The 22,778-nt window shown below is 39.9% G+C and overlaps 1 protein-coding gene across 7 annotated transcripts in view; it reads right to left on the bottom strand.

Moving 5' to 3' along the window:
• Nucleotides 1-22,778, bottom strand: part of CDC14A (cell division cycle 14A) — a 196,412-nt gene that overhangs the window by 28,324 nt on the left and 145,310 nt on the right. For all 7 annotated transcript variants that reach the window (XM_086717683.1, XM_086717686.1, XM_086717687.1 and 4 more), the window contains one exon: nucleotides 18,058-18,217. In XM_086717683.1, coding sequence (XP_086573809.1) covers nucleotides 18,058-18,217 — 160 coding nt within the window. The remainder of the gene's footprint in view (nucleotides 1-18,057; nucleotides 18,218-22,778) is intronic.

The following is a 22,778-nucleotide window of genomic DNA, read 5'->3' as shown; positions in this document are numbered from 1 at the left end:
ATGTACCATAGAAAGGTTACTCTAAATAATTTTGCTTTATATTGATTTCTTAATAGACTATAGACTCTATATTTCGTATAGCTGATCTTAATATAGATTATCTTAAATAGCTTTAAAACACAGTGAGTTCAGCATTATCTATCTATAGAAAGAGATAGATATATAGATATAGATATAGATATAGATATAGATATAGATAGATATAGATACACTAACAAATGTTCAACTATTCATCAATTAAATATATCGGTCAAATTCCAAATCAAAGAAGCACAGGTATGGATGCAGCAGAATTTAAAAGGAGCTCCTTGTTACAATGGACCACAACCAAAGAGAATCTCATGCACACAAAAATCATGTTTCGGAATATAGCTCAGACACAGACTGGCTCAATAGACACATTACAAATAGGTTTCCAGAGATTACTAGGATCCATCACTGCAAATTCTATAATTTATTTACAAAAATGAAAGATAAAACAATTTAGGATATCTATGCGATAACGTGTTAAGATCAATTAACACTAATAAAAGCATCCAAGACCTTTTGAGAAGGAGTTAAAGCCTACTAGATTGGGAAAGTGTGTTTCCTGCTGAAATAAGTCTTACAGTTTAAAATATGTAAGTTCCACGCTAGGTCTTTTCACATGCCAGCTCACATTTAACTCTCACAACTCAAGGCAGGGAGGACACTATTACCTATAAAGATTTAAAAAAGGAGGTACTCAAGGCACGTGGGTGGCCCAGTCAATTACGTGTCCGACTTCAGCTCAGGTCATGATCTCACGGTCAATGAGTTTGAGCCCTGCATCCAGCTCTGTGCTGACAGCTCAGAGCCTGGAGTCCACTTTGGATTCTGTCTCTCTGTCTCTCTCTCTGTCCCTCCCCCACTCATGCTGTCGCTCTCTCTCTCTCCCAAAAATAAACATTCAAAAAAAATTTTTTCATAGTATTCCCTGATAATTGCTTGTATTTCTGAGGGATTGGTTGTAATAATTCCATTTTCATTCATGAATTTATCTAGTTGGGTCATCTCCCTTTTCTTTTTGAGAAGCCTGGCTAGAGGTTTATCAATTTTGTTTGTTTTTTAAAAAAAACCAACACTTGGTTTCATTGATCGGCTCTACAGTTTTTTTACATTCTATATTGTTTATTTCTGCTCTGATCTTTATTATTTCTCTTCTTCTGCTAGGTTTGGGGTGTTCTGCCTCTAGATCCTTTAGGTGTGTTGTTAGATTTTGTATTTGGGATTTTTCTTGTTTCTTGAGAGAGGCCTGGATTGCAATGCATTTTCCTCTCAGTACTGCTTTTGCTGCATCCCAAAGCATTTGGATTGTTGTATTTTCATTTTAATTTGTTTCCATATATTTTTTAATTTCTTCTCTAATTGCCTGGTTGACCCATTCATACTTTAGTAGGGTGTTCTTTAACCTCCATGCTTTTGGAGGTTTTCCAAGACTTTTTCCTGTGGTTGATTTCAAGCTTCATAGCATTGTGGTCTGAAAGTATGCATGGTATGATCTCCATTCTTATATAGTTATGAAGGGCTGTTTTGTGACCCAGTATGTGATCTATCTTGGAGAAGGTTCCATGTGCACTCAAGAAGAAAGTATATTCTGTTGCTTTGGAATGCAGAGTTCTAAATATATATGTGAAGTCCATCTGATCCAATGTTTCAAGGCCCTTGTTTCTTTATTGATCCTGTGTCTAGATGATCTATCCATTGTTGTCAGTGGAGTATTAAAGTCCCCTGCAATTACCACATTCTTATGAATAAGGTTGCTTATGTTTGTGATTGTTTTATATATTTGGGGGCTCCTGTATTCAGCACATAGACATTTATAATTGTTAGCTCTTCCTGATGGATAGACCCTGTAATTATTATATAATGCCTTTCTTCATCTCTTATTACAGCCTTTAATTTATAGTCTAGTTTGTCTGATATAAGTATGGCTACTCCAGCTTTCTTTTGACTTCCAGTGGCATGATAGATAGTTCTCCATCCCCTCACTTTCAATCTGAAGGTGTCCTCAGGTCTAAAATCAGTCTCTTGTAGACAGCAAATAGATGGGTCTTGTTTTTTTATTCATTCTGATACCCTATGTCTTTTAGTTGGAGCATTTAGTCTAGTTACATTCAGTGTTATTATAGAAAGATATGGGTTTAGAGTCATTGTGATGTCTGTAGGTTTCATGCTTGTCGTGATGTCTCTGGTACTTTGTGGTCCTTGCAACATTTCACTCACAGAATCCCCCTTAGGATCTCTTGTAGGGCTGGTTTAGTGGTGATGAATTCCTTCAGTTTTTGTTTGTTTGGGAAGATCTTTATCTCTCCTTCTATTCTAAATGACAGACTTGCTGGATAAAGGATTCTTAGCTGCATAATTTTACTGTTCATCACATTGAAGATTTCCTGCCATTCCTTTCTGGCCTGCCAAGTTTCAGTAGATAGGTCTACACTAGTCTTATCAGTCTCCCTTTATATGTTAGAGCATGTTTATCCGTAGCTGCTTTCAGAATTTTCTCTTTATCCTTGTATTTTGCCAGTTTCACTATATGTCATACAGAAGATTGATTCAAGTTATGTCTGACAGGAGTTCTCTGTGCCTCTTGGATTCCAATGCCTTTTTCCTTCCCCAGATCCAGGGAAGTTCTCAGCTATGATTTGTTCAAGTACACCTTCAGCCCCTTTCTCTCTCTCTTCCTCTTCTGGAATTCCTATTATACAGATATTGTTCCATTTCATTGCATCACTTAGTTCTCTAAGTCTCCCCTCATACTCCTGGATTTTTTTATCTCTCTTTTTCTCAGCTGCCTCTTTTTCCATAATTTTATCTTCTAATTCACCTATTCTCTCCTCTGCCTCTTCACTCCAAGCCGTGGTCACCTCCATTTTATTTTGCAGCTCATTTATAGCATTTTTTAGCTCCTCATGACTATTTCTTAGTCCCTTGATCGTTGTAGCAATAGATTCTCTGCTGTCGTCTAAACTTTTTTCAAGCCCAGCAATTAATTTTATGACTATTATTCTAAATTCTTGTTCCGTTATATTGCTTAAATCATTTTTTGATCAATTCGTCAGCTGTTGCTACTTCCTGGAGTTTCTTTTGAGGAGAATTCTTCCATTTCGTCATTTTGGATAGTCCCTGGGGTGGCACGGAACTGCAGGGCACTTTCCCTGTGCTGTCTGGAGTAACTTGTGTTAGTGGGCGGGGCAGCAGTCAGACCTGATGTCTGTCCCCAGCCCACCGCTGGGGCCACAGTCAGACTGGTGTGTACCTTATATTCCCCTCTCCCAGGGGCAGGACTCACTGTGGAGTGGTGTGGCCCCTGTCTGGGCTACTTGCACACTGCCAGGCTTGTGGTGCTACTCTGATGGGATCTGGCTTATTAGCCGGGGTGGATCCACAAGGTGCAAAGGGGTGGGAGGGGCAGGCTTAGCTAGCTTTGCTGTCAGTGGTCCCCTGCGGGAGGGGTCCTGCAGCACCGCGAGGGAGGCAGACCCATCAGAGGGATGGATCCACAGAAGCACAGCGTTGGGTGTTTGCACGGTGCAAGCAAGTTCGGTGATGGGAACTGGTTCTCTTTGGGATTTCGGCTGTGGGATGGGACAGGGAAATGGCGCTGGCCAGCGCCTTTGTTCACCGCCGAGCTGAGCTCTGTCTTCCAGGGCTCGACACCTCTCCCTCCCGGTGTCCTCTCACCCTCCCGCTCTCCGAGCAGAGCTGTTGACTTTTAACATTCCAGATGTTAAGCCCCGCTGGCTGTCAGAACTCCCACAGTCGGCCCCTCCACTTTTGCAAGCCAGACTCGGGGATTCCGCCTTGCCAGGCAGGCTACCCCTCCACCGCCCCAGCTCCCTCCCACCAGTCTGAGTAGCGCACACTGTCTTTCCACCCTTCCTACCCTCTTCCGTGGGCCTCTTGTCTACTGTTGGCTCTGGAGAGTCTGTTCTGCTAGTCTTCTGGCGGTTTTCTGGGTTATTTAGGCAGATGTGGGTGGAATCTAAGCGATCAGCAGGACACAGCGAGCCCAGCGTCTTCGTACCCCGCCATCTTCTCTACTCGCAATGTTGGTTTTTTTTAAAATAATTAGTTTTTTGGGGCGCCTGGGTGGCGCAGTCAGTTAAGCGTCCGACTTCAGCCAGGTCATGATCTCGCGGTCCGTGAGTTCGAGCCCCGCGTTGGGCTCTGGGCTGATGGCTCAGAGCCTGGAGCCTGTTTCCGATTCTGTGTCTCCCTCTCTCTCTACCCCTCCCCCATTCATGCTCTGTCTCTCTCTGTCCCAAAAGTGAATAGACGTTGAAAAAAAAAAAAAATTAAAAAATAAATAAATAAATAAATAAATAAATAAATAAAAGAATTAGTTTTTTGAAAAAACAAACAAAATTGATAAACCTCTAGCCAGGCTTCTCAAAAAGAAAAGGGAGATGACACAACTAGATAAAATCATGAATCAAAATGGAATTATTACAACCAATCCCTCAGAAATACAAGCAATTATCAGGGAATACTATGAAAAATTATATGCCAACAAACTGGACAACCTGGAAGAAATGGACAAATTCCTAAGCACCCACACGCTTCCAAAACTCAATCAGGAGGAAATAGAAAACTTGAACAGACCCATAACCAGCGAAGAAATTGAATCAGTTATCAAAAATCTCCCAACAAATAAGAGTAGAGGACCAGATGGCTTCCCAGGGGAATTCTACCAGACATTTAAAGCAGAGATAATACCTATCCTTCTCAAGCTGTTCCAAAAAATAGAAAGGGAAGGAAAACTTCCAGACTCATTCTATGAAGCCAGCATTACTTTGATTCCTAAACCAGACAGAGACCCAGCAAAAAAAGAGAAATACAGAACTACAATATCCTTGATGAATATGGATGCAAACATTCTCAGTAAGATACTAGCAAATCGAATTCAACAGCATGTAAAAAGAACTATTCACCATGATCAAGTGGGATTCATTCCTGGGATGCAGGGCTGATTCAACATTCACAAATCAACCAATGTGATACATCACATTAATAAAAAAAAAAGATAACCATATGATCCTGTCAATCGATGCAGAAAAAGCAATTTCTGACAAAATTCAGCATCACTTCTTAATAAAAACCCTCGAGAAAGTCGGGGTAGAAGGAACATACTTAAACATCATAAAAGCCATTTATGAAAAGCCCACAGCTAATATCATCCTCAATGGGGAAAAACTGAGAGCTTTCCCCCTGAGATCAGAACACGACAGGGATGTCCACTCTCACCTCTGTTGTTTAACATAGTGCTGGAAGTTCTAGTATCAGCAATCAGACAACAAAAGGAAATCAAAGGCATCAAAATTGGCAAAGATGAAGTCAAGCTTTCACTTTTTGCAGATGACATGATATCAACATGGAAAACCCAATAGACTCCATCAAAAGTCTGCTAGAACTGATACATGAATAGAGCAAAGTCACAGGATACAAAATCAATGTACAGAAATCAGTTGCATTCTTATACGCTAATAATGAAGCAACAAAAAGACACATAAAGAAACTGATCCCATTCACAATTGCACCAAGAAGCATAAAATACCTAGGAAATAAATCTAACCAAAGATGTAAAAGATCTGTATGCTGAAAACTATAGAAAGCTTATGAAGGAAATTGAAGAAGATATAAAGAAATGGAAAAACATTCCGTGCTCATGGGTTGGAAGGATAAATATTGTTAAAATGTCAATACTACCCAAAGCAATCTACACATTCAATGCAATCCCAATCAAAATTGCACTGGCATTCTTCTCGAAGCTAGAATAAGCAATCCTAAAATTTGTATGGAACCACAAAAGACCCCAAAGAGCCAAAGTAATATTGAAGAAGAAGACCAAAGCAGGAGGCATCACAATCCCAGACTTTAGCCTCTATTACAAAGCTGTAATCATCAACACAGCATGACATTGACGCAAAAACAGACACATAGACCAATGGAATAGAATAGACTCCAGAATTGGACCCACATAAGTATGGCCAACTAATCTTTGACAAAGCAGGAAAAAATATCCAGTGGAAAAAAGACAGTCTCTTTAACAAATGGTGCTGGGAGAACTGGACAGCAATATGCAGAAGGATGAAACTAGACCACCATTCACAAAAATAAACTCAAAATGGATAAATGACCTGAATGTGAGACAGGAAACCATCAAAACCCTAGAGGACAAAGCAGGAAAAAACCTCTCTGACCTCAGCCACAGCAATTTCTTACTTGACACATCTCCAAAGGCAAGGGAATTAAAAGCAAAAATGAACTATTGGGACCTCATGAAGATAAAAAGCTTCTGCACTGCAAAGGAAACAATCAATAAAACTAAAAGGCAATCAATGGAATGGGAAAAGATATTTGCAAATGACATATCAGACAAAGGGCTAGTATCCAAAATCTATAAAGAGCTCACCAAACTCCATACTCGAAAAACAAATAATCCAGTGAAGAAATGGGCAGAACACATGAATAGACACTTCTCTAAAGAAGACATCTAGATGACCAACAGGCACATGAAAAGATGCTCAACGTCGCTCCTTATCAGGAAAATACAAATCAAAACCACACTCAGATACCACCTCATGCCAGTCAGAGTGGCCAAAATGAACAAATCAGGAGACTATAGATGCTGGAGAGGATGTGGAGAAACGGGAACCCTCTTGCACTGTTGGTGGGAATGCAAACAAGTGCAGCCGCTCTGGAAAACAGTGTGGAGGTTCCTCAAAAAATTAAAAATAGATCTACCCTATGACCCAGCAATAGCACTGCTAGGAATTTACCCAAGGGATACCAGAGTGCTGATGCATAGGGGCACTTGTACCCCAATGTTTATACCAGCACTTTCAACAATAGCCAAATTATGGAAAGAGCCTAAATGTCCATCAACTGATGAATGGATAAAGAAATTGTGGTTTATATACACAATGGAATACTACATGGCAATGAGAAAGAATGAAATATGGCCTTTTGTAGCAACGTGGATGGAACTGGAGAGTGTTATGCTAAGTGAAATAAGTCATACAGAGAAAGACAGATACCATATGTTTTCACTCTTATGTGGATCCTGAGAAACTTACCAGAAGACCATGGGGTGGGGAAGGAAAAAAAAAAAAGGGATTAGAGAGGGAGGGAGCCAAAGCACAAGAGACTCTTAAAAACTGAGAACAAACTGAGGGTTGATGGGCGGGGGGAGGGAGGAGAGGGTGGGTGATGGGTATTGAGGAGGGCACCTGTTGGGATGAGCACTGAGTGTTATATGGAAACCAATTTGACAATAAATTTCATATTTAAAAAAAAAATTTTTTAAGGAGGTGCTCACAGAAGTTAAGAATATTGCCCAAGCTCCCCTAAGCTCTTCATGACAGCCATGATTTTAAAATCAGATTTCTTAACCCCAGATACAATGTTCTTTCTAAAATATATGCCACAGCACACTAACATTGCACCAGTAGAGATTTTATTTTGCCCATTTCCTCCCCTGAATAATTCATATGAATTTGGTAAGATTCCTTGCACCCATAAAAGCCCCCCCCAACTCTTTAGAGCTAGAACTCTTATTTGATGAAGGGTATACAAAAATATACTTCCCTCAGTCAAATCCTAGTCATTTCTGATAGCCATTCCGGGATCAAAATACTTCTTTGCTCCCTGTCACCTAAGGTGGGTTGCATGAATACCTCTGGGGTCAGTAGGCATGTCCTGGGTAAAAAGACCACACCTTACTACTATAGCTCTGAGTGTAAAAAAGAAAAATAGACATACAAAGCACACAGCCAGTGGGAAAGAAGAAATGAAGATAAAAGCTTTCTAGAGGGGGTGATCCCTTAACTGGGTCTTTTTTTTTTTTTTTTTTTTAATTTTTTTTTTCAACGTTTTTATTTATTTTTGGGACAGAGAGAGACAGAGCATGAATGGGGGAGGGGCAGAGAGAGAGGGAGACACAGAATCGGAAACAGGCTCCAGGCTCTGAGCCATCAGCCCAGAGCCTGACGCGGGGCTCGAACTCACGGACCGCGAGATCGTGACCTGGCTGAAGTCGGACGCTTAACCGACTGCGCCACCCAGGCGCCCCTACTGGGTCTTAAAGAAGCAGTACAGGTGAAGCCGGCCAAATCACACTTTGTCATCCTGGCAAAGAACAACAGTTCACCAGTCACGGGATCCTGGAACCTTAAAGTCAGAGGATTCTCTTTAAGTCATAAGTTGCCCATAGATAAAAGTCTCCAGAATCTGTAATTGTTCATCTCTGTCCATACAACCCCAGTGGGGAAGAATCCATTACCACCCGAGGAAGGCTGCAGGAAGGGAAATAAGGCAGGCCCGAAAGCTAGGCTTGCTCGCTGGATGGTACACAACACAATCAACATGGGTGTTGTTACCAGTTACTTGTACCTGATAGAAGGACCAGCACATAGCCAAAGTCTCTAGAATACGAAGTGGGGTCAAGAAGTATATAAGCCTTCAGGGCACCTGTGTGGCTCAGTCGGTTAAGCATCTGACTTTTGCTCAGGTCATGATCTCGTGGTTCGTGAGTTCCAGCCCTGTGCCTTTGTGCTGACAGCTCAAAGCCTGGAGCCTGTTTTGGATCCTGTCTCCCTCTCTCTCTGCCCCTCCCCCACATGTACTCTGTGTGTCTCTCTCTCTGAAAAATAAAGATTAAAAAAAACTTTTTTAGTAATAAAAAAATATATATAAGCCTTCATGGGATAGACTTCTTGAAGGACCTGACAGGATCTTCACCCTCATCAGTCAGATCACTGTCTAATGTGTGCCTTTGTGGGAAAGCCAAGAAAGTCTGTTTGTCTTTCCAACTAGGGGAATCTTTGTGTTCCCAACTTTGAAATTCCTTCAAAATTCTAAGGAAAAGTGATCCTCAACCTAAAATTCCAAAATTCAACCTATCAGTCAAATGTAAAGGTAGAACAAAGATACAAAAATTTACCTCCCACACACTCTTCCTGAGCAAATTATTACAGAAGGTGTCAGGGAAAAGGAAAGAAGATAACAGGAAATCCAGGAAAATTAGGAATCTAACTGAAGAGTGTGAAAAGAAGGCCTCAGGTCAGAACAGTGTAGTGGGTCTAGAGAACAACCAGTCGAGGGTGGAAAGGAGTAGTGTCTTCCGGAAAAGAATGAACTTGGCCAAAAAAAAAAAAATTTGCTGTGTTAAGATTTTGAAAAAATTCTAAACTGCTTGGCAGAATTTGTGGGGGCCAGGGTCAGGGCGGCAGTGGGAAGGGGGGGGAATAGCATTATCTCTTCCCAAGTACACAGAAAACTATGCAAATAAAAAAGCAATTAACTCACACCTGAACTCATGTGACACTGTGTCAATAATACTTTAATAAAAATAAATAGATAAATATAAAACACTAAAGAAGTAGATAACTAACTCTGCAAAAAACAAAGAGAGGGTCAGCAAAGAAAAGAGAGTAGACTACCAAGCTCAAGAGTGAACAATCCTTACACGGTAATAACGTACATATTATTGGGTTTCACAAAAAAATTATGATATATAGCCATATTAGGAAAAGCACAGGGAGCAGGTGTTAACATCTGGCTGGGAGAGCTAAATCCTATCTACCACAACCAGGAGGCAATTGAAAAATGTCCAAAATCAATAAATTGTTTAATATAGCATTAGAAGGGAAACATTTATGTTTAGAAATACGGTAGTGAAAATGTGGATATAATTTGCTTAGAGGTTTCCCCTTTTGGGAGTTGGTCTAGGGGTACAGAAAGGTGGGATAGGGTACTGATCTTTTTTATCAGAATTCAGTACTTTTTGATATTTCTAAAAGTGTAGTCACATTTTACTTGAAAAAATGAATACTAATTTAAAAAGATACACAGTTTAAAAATTAACACTATTTTACATTACAGTTATGTTACATGTGTTTTCTCCCCACTTTATTCTGTATCTTAAAAGTGAAATATTTTTTTAATTATAATACATTTCAAATGTAGAAAACAATAAAAAAAACTGCAACAGACAGCTAACCACCCAGATTCAATATATTTTCTACTTAAGCTCCTACTTTTAAGGGGTTTAAAATACCCTAAATACTTTCCCAAGAAAAAGAAAATATTACATATAAAGACCCTATGATACTTGTTTGTCATAAGTAATAACAAAATACAGATACAAGTGAAAAATTATTAAAACCACCTACATATTTACCATCAAAAGCAAAACACATTAGTACTCTGGCATATAGTCTTCCAGACTTTTCCCTGTGTTGTTCATACCATCCCCCACCATACTTCTTTCTGACAAAAAGAGGTTGAGTTACATATATGCTGCTCTGTAATTTACTTTTTCACTTAAAAAAATACATTGTTGGAAGTATTTCAGGGTACATTTAAAAAACAAAAGACCAAAAAACCTCTACATGATTATTCTTTATGGCTACATAAAATCCCATGTCTACATATACCAAATTTTATTTATTTTACCCTTAGTCAGGTTTTTTTCTGTCTTTTGTCACTATGAACAGCTCCAACAAATATCCTCCTCTATGCATACGGCTTTTAAACACTGTCCTATTACTGTCTTCAGATAGATTCACAGAAGTGCAATTGCTAAAGACATTTTAAGGTCTTCTGACACATATTATCAAATTGCCCTCCACTTTAAACTCCAACTGGCAGGGGCGCCTGGGTGGCGCAGTCGGTCAGGCGTCCGACTTCAGCCAGGTCACGATCTCGCGGTCCGTGAGTTCGAGCCCCGCGTCGGGCTCTGGGCTGATGGCTCGGAGCCTGCACCCTGTTTCTGATTCTGTGTCTCCCTCTCTCTCTGCCCCTCCCCCATTCATGCTCTGTCTCTCTCTGTCCCAAAAAAATAAATAAAAAATAAAATAAAATAAAATAAATAAATAAATAAACTCCAACTGGCAATCTTTAAGGTCTTCTTATTTCTGAAATCCTTGCTAATACTGCATACATTCTTTAATCTCACTCAACTTGAGAGGCATACATAGCATCTCGTCATTTAAATTTGTATTTCTTTCATTTTCTAGGGAAGCAGAACATTATTTATGCTTACCAGCCATGACAATTCCCATTTTGTTTTATTTGTGTACATGGTATTTTCACATTGATTTTTAAGAGCTCTTTACATTTAAAAAAGAAGCCTAATTTGAATATGTTGCACACATTTCCTCCTAGTTGATTACTAGGAGAAGAATGAACTGGGTAAGGTGAAGACGTGGGACAGGGAGGAGGGGGACCCAGTTAAGTGGCTCATGCAGTGGTCTGGTGAGAGGAGACAGAACGGATTTTAGGGTACGAGAAAACCCGTTTTCTTAACGTTTATTTATTTCTGAGAGAGAGACAGAGCGTAAGCAGGGGAGGGGCAGAGAGAGGGAGACACAGAATCTGAAGCAGGCTCCAGGCTCTGAGCTGTCAGCACACAGCCCCACACAGGGTGCGAACTCACAAAACGCAAGATCATGACCTGAGCCAAAGTCGGATGTTTAACTCACTGATCTGCCCAGGAGCCCCAGGGTATGAGAAAACTCTTAAGTCAGGACCTGGGGAGAGGAGAGGGAGATCTCCCCAGGACCTGGGGAGAGAGAGGAGAAAGATCCAGACATGCAAAACAGGTCTGAATAAATCTGCTGAAACACAAATCACATATTTTTTGTCTCAATGCATCACCCTTTATTTTATTTCTGTGGCTATTGTATGAAGCTTCAGCTCAAAGGTATAGAATATATAAGCCATAAAACCCTCAGTAAGAGATTAACAGCCTTCAAACTCTCAACAAAACATTAAAACAATGTTATTCAAACTACATTTAAATTATGGAATTAAGAAACCAGAAAAAGCTGTAAGAAAGAGGATTCTGGCCTTCCAGAATCCTGAATATAACACACAGACATGAATACAACTAAGCTCTGTATTTATCAGGGCACCTAGAACACAAACACCTGTGAGGGGAGACTATATTAGAAAACACAGTTCCTCTCTCGTGAGGCATGAATCAGTTCCAAGAATTGTGGACCTGGGGCAGTTCGAAGACTCTTCTCAACCGGCGCTGGTAGGTCTCATTCTTTCTACCAAATTCATTCCTTATAATAGCTAACAACAGTCACAACTGATGAATGCAGGGAACCTACCCCAGGCCTCCCTTGTGTTCTTAGGCACCAGCCCCTCTCCCCACAGAGTTCCAGTGCAGACCCTCTCTGGCCTGAGCTGCTTAGATTCCCTAGAATTTGCTAAAAAGAAACAAAGTCACGTGGTTGCTGGTGAACAAAGGAAGGGAGCCTCATCCAGGGAAGACCCTCATATCTTCGCTCGCCATGGAGAGTGGTGTTTGGTAGTTACCCATTGTCCTCTGGTGAGTCTGAGCACCAGCTCTTTCTTTTGGATACCAGCTTGCTCTACATAAAGGCAGGAAAGTGAGAGCCAACTACGATACCTAAAGAAAGACCATTTTAAAAGATGTACTTATTTACAGAGGATGGTCTAGCAAAAGAGCAAATACTAGTGCAAAGTACAAAGATTTATTTTATTTCATCAGTTGTTCTCTATATACACACGAGATGAGAACCAAAATAAAATGTGTTCATAGATTTCCATTGGATAAAGTAATTACTGACCAACGCATTAATAAAATGGTGACAGAGTAAGCCACCGGTGTGTGCCATTAAGAGAAAAAAAATCTATTAGATAAAATATAGCACACTAGGGAAAAAAAGACAGAAGAATATAAAAAATGATATAAAGGGAGAGTTTGAAATATAAATGAGTAAAAATAGAGGTGAAAGGATTGGAAGAGAAAGATGATAATGGATTTTTAGCAGGTTTAAGTGATTTGGCTAGGAAAGGTGGCTGGGTCATCTACAAAATTCTTTCAGCTCTCAGATGTTGAACCTGTGAGATGTAAAAGCTAGAGAAAGACAAAGATGCCATCGTCAAATTAAGTTGCTTCTGATCAATAGAAAGTTTGGATTTATCAGAGCCCCCAAATCTGTCTTCTCTCCTTCCTTGCTGTCACTGGTTGAGACCTTTACCACCCGGGACCCCCCTCCCCCATCACCTGAGCCTCTCATGCCCGGCCACACACCAACTCCAGCACCCCTTCCACTCCACAGCCAGAGCAGTCTCCCCAACCCGTGGCTCTGTGTACTGGCACTGTCTTGTCCAATAGCCTCTGCTGGATCCCAGTGGCATTCAGATTGGAACCAGAATGCCTTAGGGGTCCTAAGAGTGGAAAGAACAGGGTCCCTGGGTGGCTCAGTCGGTTAAGTGTTGACTTCGGCTCAGGTCATGATCTTGTGATTTGTGAGTTCGAGCGCCATGTGGGGCTCTGTGCTGACAGCTAAGAGCCTGGAGCCTGCTTGGGATTCTGGGTCTCCCTCTCATTCTGCCCCTCCCCCACTCACACTCTGCCTCTCTCTCTCAAAAATAAACAAACATTTAAAAACTATTAAAAAAGGGGCGCCTGGGTGGTGCAGTCGGTCAGGCGTCCGACTTCAGCCAGGTCACGATCTCGCGGTCCGTGAGTTCGAGCCCCGCGTCAGGCTCTGGGCTGATGGCTCAGAGCCTGGAGCCTGTTTCCGATTCTGTGTCTCCCTCTCTCTCTGCCCCTCCCCCGTTCATGCTCTGTCTCTCTCTGTCCCAAAAATAAATAAAAACGTTGAAGAAAAAAAAAAATTTAAAAACTATTAAAAAAAAAAGCAAACGACTTCGGCTCACGTCCATCTCACAATCTGTGAGTTTGAACCCCACATCGGGCTCTCTGCTGTCAGCACAGAACCTGCTTCAGATCCTGTTCCCCCATCTCTCTGCCCTTCCCTGCTTGTGTGTGCCCCCTCTCTCTCTCTCTCTCAAATAAATAAACATTAAAAATAAGAGTGGACAGAACAGTGCTTGAAAGTAGGGCCTTAAAGATTTAATTTTTGACTTCATGGATTTTTTTCTAAGATGCACCCTGAACATGAGCATTTGATGTAAAAGAGCAAAGGACTTTATAAATTACAGTATCTTGATGTCATTAAAACACTACATTCTCAGGGTGCCTGGATGGCTCAGTTGGTGGAGTGTTCAACTCTTGATTTCAGGTTGTGGGTTCCAGCCCCACACTTGGGTGTAGAGATTGCTTAAAAATCAAATCTTTAAAAATAAATTAATTAATTAAATAAAACACTACATTCTTATTTACCTGATTGTCAATTTATGTGAACTTGTCTGAACATTAGCAGCACTTATACCTAATTAATGTCTCGAAGTCAAGAGCATCTGTTTGGTGTGCTAATATTGGATTATCACCGTGGAGTAGGAAAAGTTAACAACAATCACAGTTCCAGGAGAAATGTATTAGGACAGGCTGGCTAAGGTTATGTTCAAAGTTACTGATATACGGGTGCCTGGTGGCTCAGTCGGTTAAGTGTCTGACTCTGGACTTCAGCTCAGGTCAGGATCTCATGGTTCATGAGTTCAAGTCCCATGTCAGGCTCTGTGCTGACAGCTCAGAGCCTTCTTAGGATTCTCTCTGTCCCTCTCCTGCTCACTTGCTCTGTCTCTCTCTCAAAAAATAAACTAAATAAAATTTTTTTATTTAAAAAAAATTGCTGATGCAATATACTAAAGCCACATGTAGGACATCATGGGGAGGCGGCATGATACAGAGAAAGGCCTCACGGTGCGTGGCTGAGTACAGACTCTGAGGCCAGAGAACTTCTGTTTAAATAACAGCCCCACAGGGCACCTGGGTGGCTCAGCTGGTTAAGCATCAGACTTGGGCTCAGGTCATGATCTCGAGGTCCATGGTTCAAGCCCTGCGTCGGGCTCTGTGCTGGCAGCTCAGAGCCTGGAACCTGCTTCGGATTCTGTTCTGCCCCTCCCTCACCCATGCTCTGTCTCTGCCTCTCTCTCTCAAAAATAAATAAACATTAACTATAAATATATATATATAAATATATATATATATATAAATATATATATATATAATTTACCATCTCTATTTTCAATCTGATATTGCTTTTTTTTTTTTTCAATGTTTATTTATTTTTGGGACAGAGAGAGACAGAGCATGAATGGGGGAGGGGCAGAGAGAGAGGAAGACACAGAATCGGAAACAGGCTCCAGGCTCTGAGCCATCAGCCCAGAGCCTGACGCGGGGCTCGAACTCACGGACCGCGAGATCGTGACCTGGCTGAAGTCGGACGCTTAACCGACTGCGCCACCCAGGCGCCCCTGATATTGCTTTTAAAAAGGAAAAACAAAAAGCAACCTCTAGAAGAATACTCCCTTTTTGCACTTCTTTTACACACAAACTGAATAAATCCAGAATTTTCATGGACTTCTATCCTGAACATTGGTAAGGAGCTTGAAACACGTAAAAATCCTTGCAACATTCTCAACTTATTTTCCCACTTGGAATTCATGAGAATGACGAAGATATCATTAACTCTCTTACATTCGCTTCCGAGGAAACTAACTCCCCCTATTCCTGTAATGTTTTGGAGCTGGCACTAGGTAAGCATAGAGAGAAAAGGGCTTCGTATTTATACAGGGCATCACCTAACTATAACATGGCCCCAAACCTGCATATATGTCACTGTCTGAGATCTTAAGTGCACCATCATTCAGTGTTATTTCTGAATTCTGTCATTTCTGCACTTTAATTTCAAAAATAATAACACTTCTGAATGGCTAGAGTTAAAGTAATAAATTGGGGGTTCTGGGAATAAGGAAGAGGAAGAGAAACTGCCCAATACCTGAACACATGCTCATATTTAAAACTGACTTATTTTAGTAGGTCAGAGAAGGACAGACATCATATGTTTTCACCCATATGTGGATCTTGAGAAACTTAACAGAAGACTACAGGGGAAGGGAAGGGGAAAAAATAATTTCAAACGAGAGGGAGGAAAACCATAAGAGACTATAAAACACAGAGAACAAACTGAGGGTGGATGGGAGGGTGAGGGAGAGGGGACAATGAGTGCTGGGCACTGAGGAGGGCACTTGTTGGGATGAGCACTGGGTGTTATATGTAAGCGATGAACCATGGGAATCTACCCCAAAAACCAAGAGCACACTTTACACATTGTATGTTAGCCAATTTGACAATAAATCCTATTTAAATAAATAAATAAATAAATAAATAAAATTGACATTTTAAATTTCAATCATATTTCATTTTTCATCTTCTAGTGAGAACTAAATGTTAATTATTCTTAAATTCGACTAAAAGAGATCTAAAAAAGTATGAGAACAAAATGTTCTAACTACCAGATGTTAGTTTAATACAGATTATGACATAGGAAACATTATATTCCCATAAGATAAATACGTTTCTCAGATAGATGGATAAATTGTATGTGCCTCTTTTCAGAGGTCATAACTCCAAGTCCTGTTTACTTGAACAAACCCTAAGAAGGAAATGCTGACCAGAGCAAGAAAAGTATTCTTGCTTAGCTATATTATCACATTAAAATGTCAGTTCAGATCCTTTTTGTTTGCTTTGAATAGGCCAGACTACTACAAAGAGACAAGAAAAAGTTAACAAAGGCTGTGAACATCAACATGACCTTGGCTGAGATTGACATGTTGTCAGGACAGATGACTCACACCAGTAAACTTGGCCGCTTCATCAGTGGCTGTCCTGGAGTAGAGACCATGGGGCTGAAAAATTGGTTCTTCTGGCAGTCCCCATCCTGTGTCCTTGAAGAAAGCCCACTCTCCCTAGCATAAGCACTCCGGTTATCTTTCTCGGTGAAAGAAACCTGTTTGGCATGCCACTTGTTGACCTAAGAGAGTTATGATGTGTTCCTTCCATTTGGGGTTCCCTGAGGGCCAAGCCGGAACCACAGACTTTTGTTCAAGGCCCTTGTCCGGGTCAAACATCCAAATAGGATGTAAATCCACACTTGTGGCTTAAATATTTTCAACGGCTTTTTTTGTTCCTTTAGGGACATAAAAATATGAATACAAACCAAGCGCTTAGCTTACCTCAGGCATATTGTGGTAGAAAAAGCTAAACCAGGAGGTAGACTCCTAGTCTCAAGGTAGTCCTACTATTAATGCTGTGACCTTCAGCAAGGAACAGAGTTGGTGGGACCCTGGTTTCTGATCCGCACCAGAGGGGAAGTGGAACAAATGATTTCAAGGTTGCTTCTAGCTCCAAAAATGCCCATGATCCTACCTGTTGTAAGTCACTTCCATTTTTAGGTAGCAGGGTGTAACAGAAAAAACAGATTCAGAATCAGATAGATGTGGAATGGAATCACAGAGGTTAGAACTTCGGTGACATTCAATTTCCTTACTATAAAATAGAGGGGTGCTTGGGTGGCTCAGTCAGTTAAGTGTCCAACTCGATTTCAGCTCAGGTCAGGATCCCAGGATCGTGGGATTGAGCCCCACATCCGGCTCCACATGGAGTCTGCTTGGGATTCTCTCTCTCTTTCCCTCTGCCCCTCACCCCACTGTCTCTCCTCTCCCTCTCTTTCTCTATCTCTCCCTCTCAAATAAATTTTAAAACCCCCTTTTTAATGGAGGTCATACTGCCTAATTCACCAGTTAGTTATAAAGATTAAATGAGACCATGGATATTACCAGTTTAAAGTGGTTTGCTTATAATATAGAGCCTCCATTTAAAAAAAAAAAAATTGCCCCTAATTATGTTTTCAACTCTGGACTTTAGAAACCAACATGCATTTGAGCCTTTCACAAAACCACTTGTGGTATATATTATTTTTTCAATTGTCACATTAATTTTTTCCTCTTTATATCCATTTCCATCTCCAAATAGAAACTTTGTTTTTCTATTTCCTTTTTGTAAATACTCTCCAAACCAGAGTACCCTCCTTTACAATTGTGTTCCTTAAGTTACAGCTTTTTTACTTTTAAGGATAACTGCTTTCTTTGCTCTGATTCTTATCAGTGGATAACTACACCTAAAAATATTGGCACTCTCAGCATCTCAGAAAGGAGATATTCCTATGTTATATGTGTTCAGCTAGGAAACAAAGAAATGCAGAACATTAGTCTTAAGGAGACATGAAAATCTTCCAGAGGAAAACTTACCTCTCCAAATCTTTCCACGTTTTGTGTTTTAGATAAGTTTCCACCAATAGACATATCATCCAAGCTAGAAAGAATTTTGTTAATACTCCCTTCATTGGATGGTCTATTTTTCAGTTTGGATCGGAAAATGTCTCCTTGGACCCATAACGATGCTTGTTTTCTGTAAAAAAGAGAGAAAACAAAATAATCTGTAAAATACATTACTATCATCTCCTTGAAAGTATATCTTCTAAATAAAAAGATTAGCAGATATGCCTTTACAAGTCAGACTAGAAAGATTATGAAATCTTAGAATTTTTTTAAAAAGTCATTTTCTGTACGTCAGAATAAATAATAAAGTTCTATATGAAACACAAATACCTATCTTCCAATATATATCTATAATATAACCATATATGAATTGACTATTAAGGTTCTCAGATGTTTATAATACATTTCACAGCAGTAAAGACTATGAGCCCATTTGCCTTTTAAATATGAATCTAGGGTCACCTGGGTGGCTGAGTCAGTTGAGCATCCGACTTCAGTTCAGGTCATGATCTCGTGGTTTTTGAGTTCGAGCCCCACATCGGGCTCTGTGCTGACAGCTCAGAGCCTGAAGCCTATTTCAGATTCTGTGTCCCCCTCTCTCTCTGCCCACCCCTGCTTGTGCTCTGTCTCTCTCTGTCTTTCAAAAATGAATAATCACACAAAAATTTTTTTAAATATGAATCTAATATCTGTAAGGTATTTCTCAAATAGCAATTTGATATGTCTATAAAAACAGCTGGAGTGAAGTGGACTCAAAGGTGTATGTGAAGAAACTTGAGTTAAACAGGGATATTGCCTAAAAGAGTACTAAATACCTAATTGTGTGTGGCTCCATGAAAGGCCCTGGAAGAACTTCAGAAAGAACTTCAGAAACCTACTCGTCCCACATAAAAGTAAGGTATGTAGCATCAATTAGCTTCTCCTTTAAGAAAAAGAAAATGTGGGGGCGCCTGAGTGGCTCAGTCAGTTAAGCATCCAATTATTGGTTTCGGCTCAAGTCACGATCCTGCAGTTGAAGGGTTCAGGCCCCATGTCGGGAGGGACCCCGACACTGTCACCACGGAGCCGGCTTGGGATTCTCCATCTCTCTGGCCTCTCCCCCCCACTCACGTGCTCTCGCTTTCTCAAAAATAAATAAACATGAAGAAAAAAAGAAAAAGAAAATGTGCTTCATCTGTAAGTTTTCTTTTATTCAATAAGGCACAATTATAACTGCTTTTAAGATTACAAGAAAAGGACTTCAAATATGTATATAAAAGGATACTCTCAGTTTTAAATTTTATTATTAGAGTCAACTTCATGCATTTCTTTTAAGATAAGTTACCCCATCGGATGCTACCCCATTCTATTCTATGTCATATTGTACAGAATAGAATTAAGCTAAAATTATGGTTCATCATAACGAGTATTAACATCCAGTGAAATAACAGCATTATCAAGGAGATGCTACCAATAAGAACATAGATTTATTTTTTGAGGCAACAGAAAGGCCAAGGAGTACTTTCTCTCAAAGATTCCACATAAAATTCAGGTTAAAACATGAGAAGAAAAACAATGACAAAAAGTCCTCCCTGAATTATGTAATCTCATTGTGCCCTCAAGAAAGGAATCCATCCACCTTTCCTTTTTAAAAGAGTTGACTTTCAAATCAGAACTTTTGCTTACGGTTAAATACTGTTTAAGTCTTGAATAAAATATAAACTTTTAAATTGCAGCAAAATTTTACATGTGCAATACCTCCAACCAAGCATATACACGTCCAAGTATCACCCTATAGAGATACACGCCTGTATACAAGATGAGAAAATGATTACTGCAGCATTATTTGTAATAAAAAAGAAAACTGGAGATACCTAATGGACAACTGGCTTATTAAATCATAGTAAATCCATTCCATGAAATATTATACAGCCAGTAGAAATCCTGGGATGGACCTACATGTGGTGATAGAGAAGAGCAGCTATGAAATAAAGCATTAGTAAATGAAAATATAAGTGACAGAGTGTGGAAAGTGTGATCCCATTTTTTTTGTATTAAAAAAAAGTTATAATTTAACCCAAACTTCAGTTATCTGGAAGAATATAAAGGAAAACACAGACTGGTTACTCCCAAGACTGAAAGGAAACTTTCACTTTTTATTGCATGTCTATACTGTTTGACTTTTTTTTTTTTTTTAATGTTTATTCATTTATGAGGGTGGGAGAGGGGCAGAGAGAGAGGGAGACAGAGGATCTGAAGCGGGCACTGCACTGACAGTAGAGAGCCTGATGCGGGGCTCAAACTCACCAACCATGAGATCATGACCTGAGCTGAAGTTAGGAGCTTAAATGACTGAGCCACCCAGGCACCCAATGTTTGACTTTTTTAAAACAATGTGCCTCAGATGCTTTTGAAAATAAAACATTAAGTGATAAATAAACAGATCAAAGCAGACCAAAGCTAGAGTTAGTACAGAAAGGAACCTTTCAAGTTGTTATCATAAAAGATAGCAGACAGCACATCACTAGATTGTTTTAACAACAGTATTTATAAATAACTTTAGAAAGAAGTCAATTTAGTAAGTGCCCAAACGTTAACAGCCTAGGATAAGACTGGATGGCTGTGAGGCTTTTTTTTACATATAATATCCTACCCCACTTTCAAATAAGAAGTGTTTTTTTTTCTTTTAGTTTTTGCTCTTTTCCAAATAAAGCAAAAGGAAAAAGGAACACCTTTAGATCCTATTTCTGAGACAGTATAGAGGCTCTACATATAAAATATGTTGTCCATATATAAGACTAACTTAGCATTTCTAACATTGTTCTAAAATTGGAATTCATTAAATTATCTTAAGAAATTTCCAGCATGTTTTTAAACAAATTAAATTTTGTTCAATTTAATTTACCGAGGTGAAGGTTTAAATATATGAATATGAAGGAATAAACCGAGGTGAAGGTTTAAATATATGAATAAAATAAAAACTCCAGAAGTCTACACACACCAGTTCCTAGGGAGTGTGGCAGTATCTGCCTTCTATTACGGCAGAAGGAACTTTGTGGAAGCAAACCACTGAGGGCTATTTTCTGAGCTTAAGATATATAAACTTAGGGGCACCTGGGTGGCTCAGTCAGTTGAGCGTCCCAACTCTTGATTCTGACTCAGGTCATGATCTCACAGTTCGTGAGAGGGACCCCCACATCGGGCTCTGTGCTGAGTGTGGAGACTGCTTGGGATTCTCTCTCTTCCTCTCTTTCCCTCTCTCTCTCAAAATAAATAAACTTTTTTAAAAAGATATATAAATTGATGGGGTTACCATAATCACTGAGTTACATTCAACGTTTCTATACCAACTGCCAAAATACATATTCAAAAAATACTTTTAAGTTTTGCTTCCTTTGTGATAACCTTCATAAAACCATGGTATAGCCTCTGTGCTACCTTGAGTTTTCAGAAATCCTTGCTTTAATTTTTTATTCCTCCAGATTTTTTCCACTTAATGCTACATCTAGTATAACTCTTTATCTGATGGTTGACTCTCATATCCTTCCAATAGTAATAAACAGCATCGTCCTTGACACGGTATGAACAATTCAAAAAAGTAACTGTTAAATTCATAAATGAGTACCTTGAGCCTCTGGCCAAAACGCTCAGTATTAAAGAACTACTATTTCACAGGGAGAGAAGATTCAGCTTTGCCACAGACAGAGAAAAATTCAGATAAATGAAACATCCAGAAAGGAGAGAGATATACAGATGAAACACAGAATTCCTGTCCCTCAAAAGTTCCCAGTTAAGTACAAGAAAAGCAAACAACTGAAATCCAATTTTAAAGCTCTATGACCAAGACATGCCCTTAACTCAATCTGAAAGAATCAGAAAGAAGATCCCTGAGAATTCAGAAGTATCTGGAAAGATTAGCAGAACTTAGCCAGTAAAGAGTTTTCCCGAGCAAAGAAACACAACAGGGGCTTGAAGAAATAGTGATATCAAAGAACCCAGCATGTTTGGATAACTGGGCTGTTTGATTTGGCTGAAGCAGAGGATATGACAGAAGTAAGCAGCAAGCAGTTTGTGACGGGCCCTGAACGCCACTCTGAGGAATTTAGATTTTTTTATGTGTTAAGACTTATTTATTTTGAGAGAAAGAGAGAGAGAAAGAGAGCATGAGCAGGGGAGGGACAAAGAGAGAGGGAGGGAAAGTACCAAGTAGGCCACACAATCAGTGTGGAGCCCAACACAGGGCTTGATCTACGACCATGAGATCATAACCTGAGCCAAAATCAAGAATTGGTCGCTTAACTGACTGAGCCAGCCAGGTGCCCCAGGAGTTTAGATTTGATCTCAAAATTGATCCCAACATTACAAAGTCTTTGGGGATGAAAAACATGAAGTGGAAATGGAAACCGAGGAGTTGGAGGACCAAAGAGGCCACACTGAAAAAAATTCCAGTTCCAAAATGTTACCAAAGGAAAACTCTGAGGCTGCTGCCAACCTAAAGATGGAAAAATCACAAAGTGACACCTTTCACTTGCTTGGTTTAAAAGACTCCATCTGTCCCATCACTGGGAAGACTTGATGTGAACCTGAATATTAAAGATGAATCAGGTGTCAAAGCTGATTTGTGTGTTGCTAAGAGATGCTCTACGCAAGTGCTCCTCATGAAAAAGCAGCACGCCATGCAAATTCCTCTCTTATTGACAATAGAAACCACG

The sequence above is a fragment of the Puma concolor genome, chromosome C1, assembly GCF_028749965.1.
Source record: "Puma concolor isolate L17-30 chromosome C1, mPumCon1.1.hap2, whole genome shotgun sequence".
Taxonomy (NCBI): Eukaryota; Metazoa; Chordata; class Mammalia; order Carnivora; family Felidae; genus Puma; species Puma concolor.
This window is presented reverse-complemented; position numbering and strand designations above follow the sequence as displayed.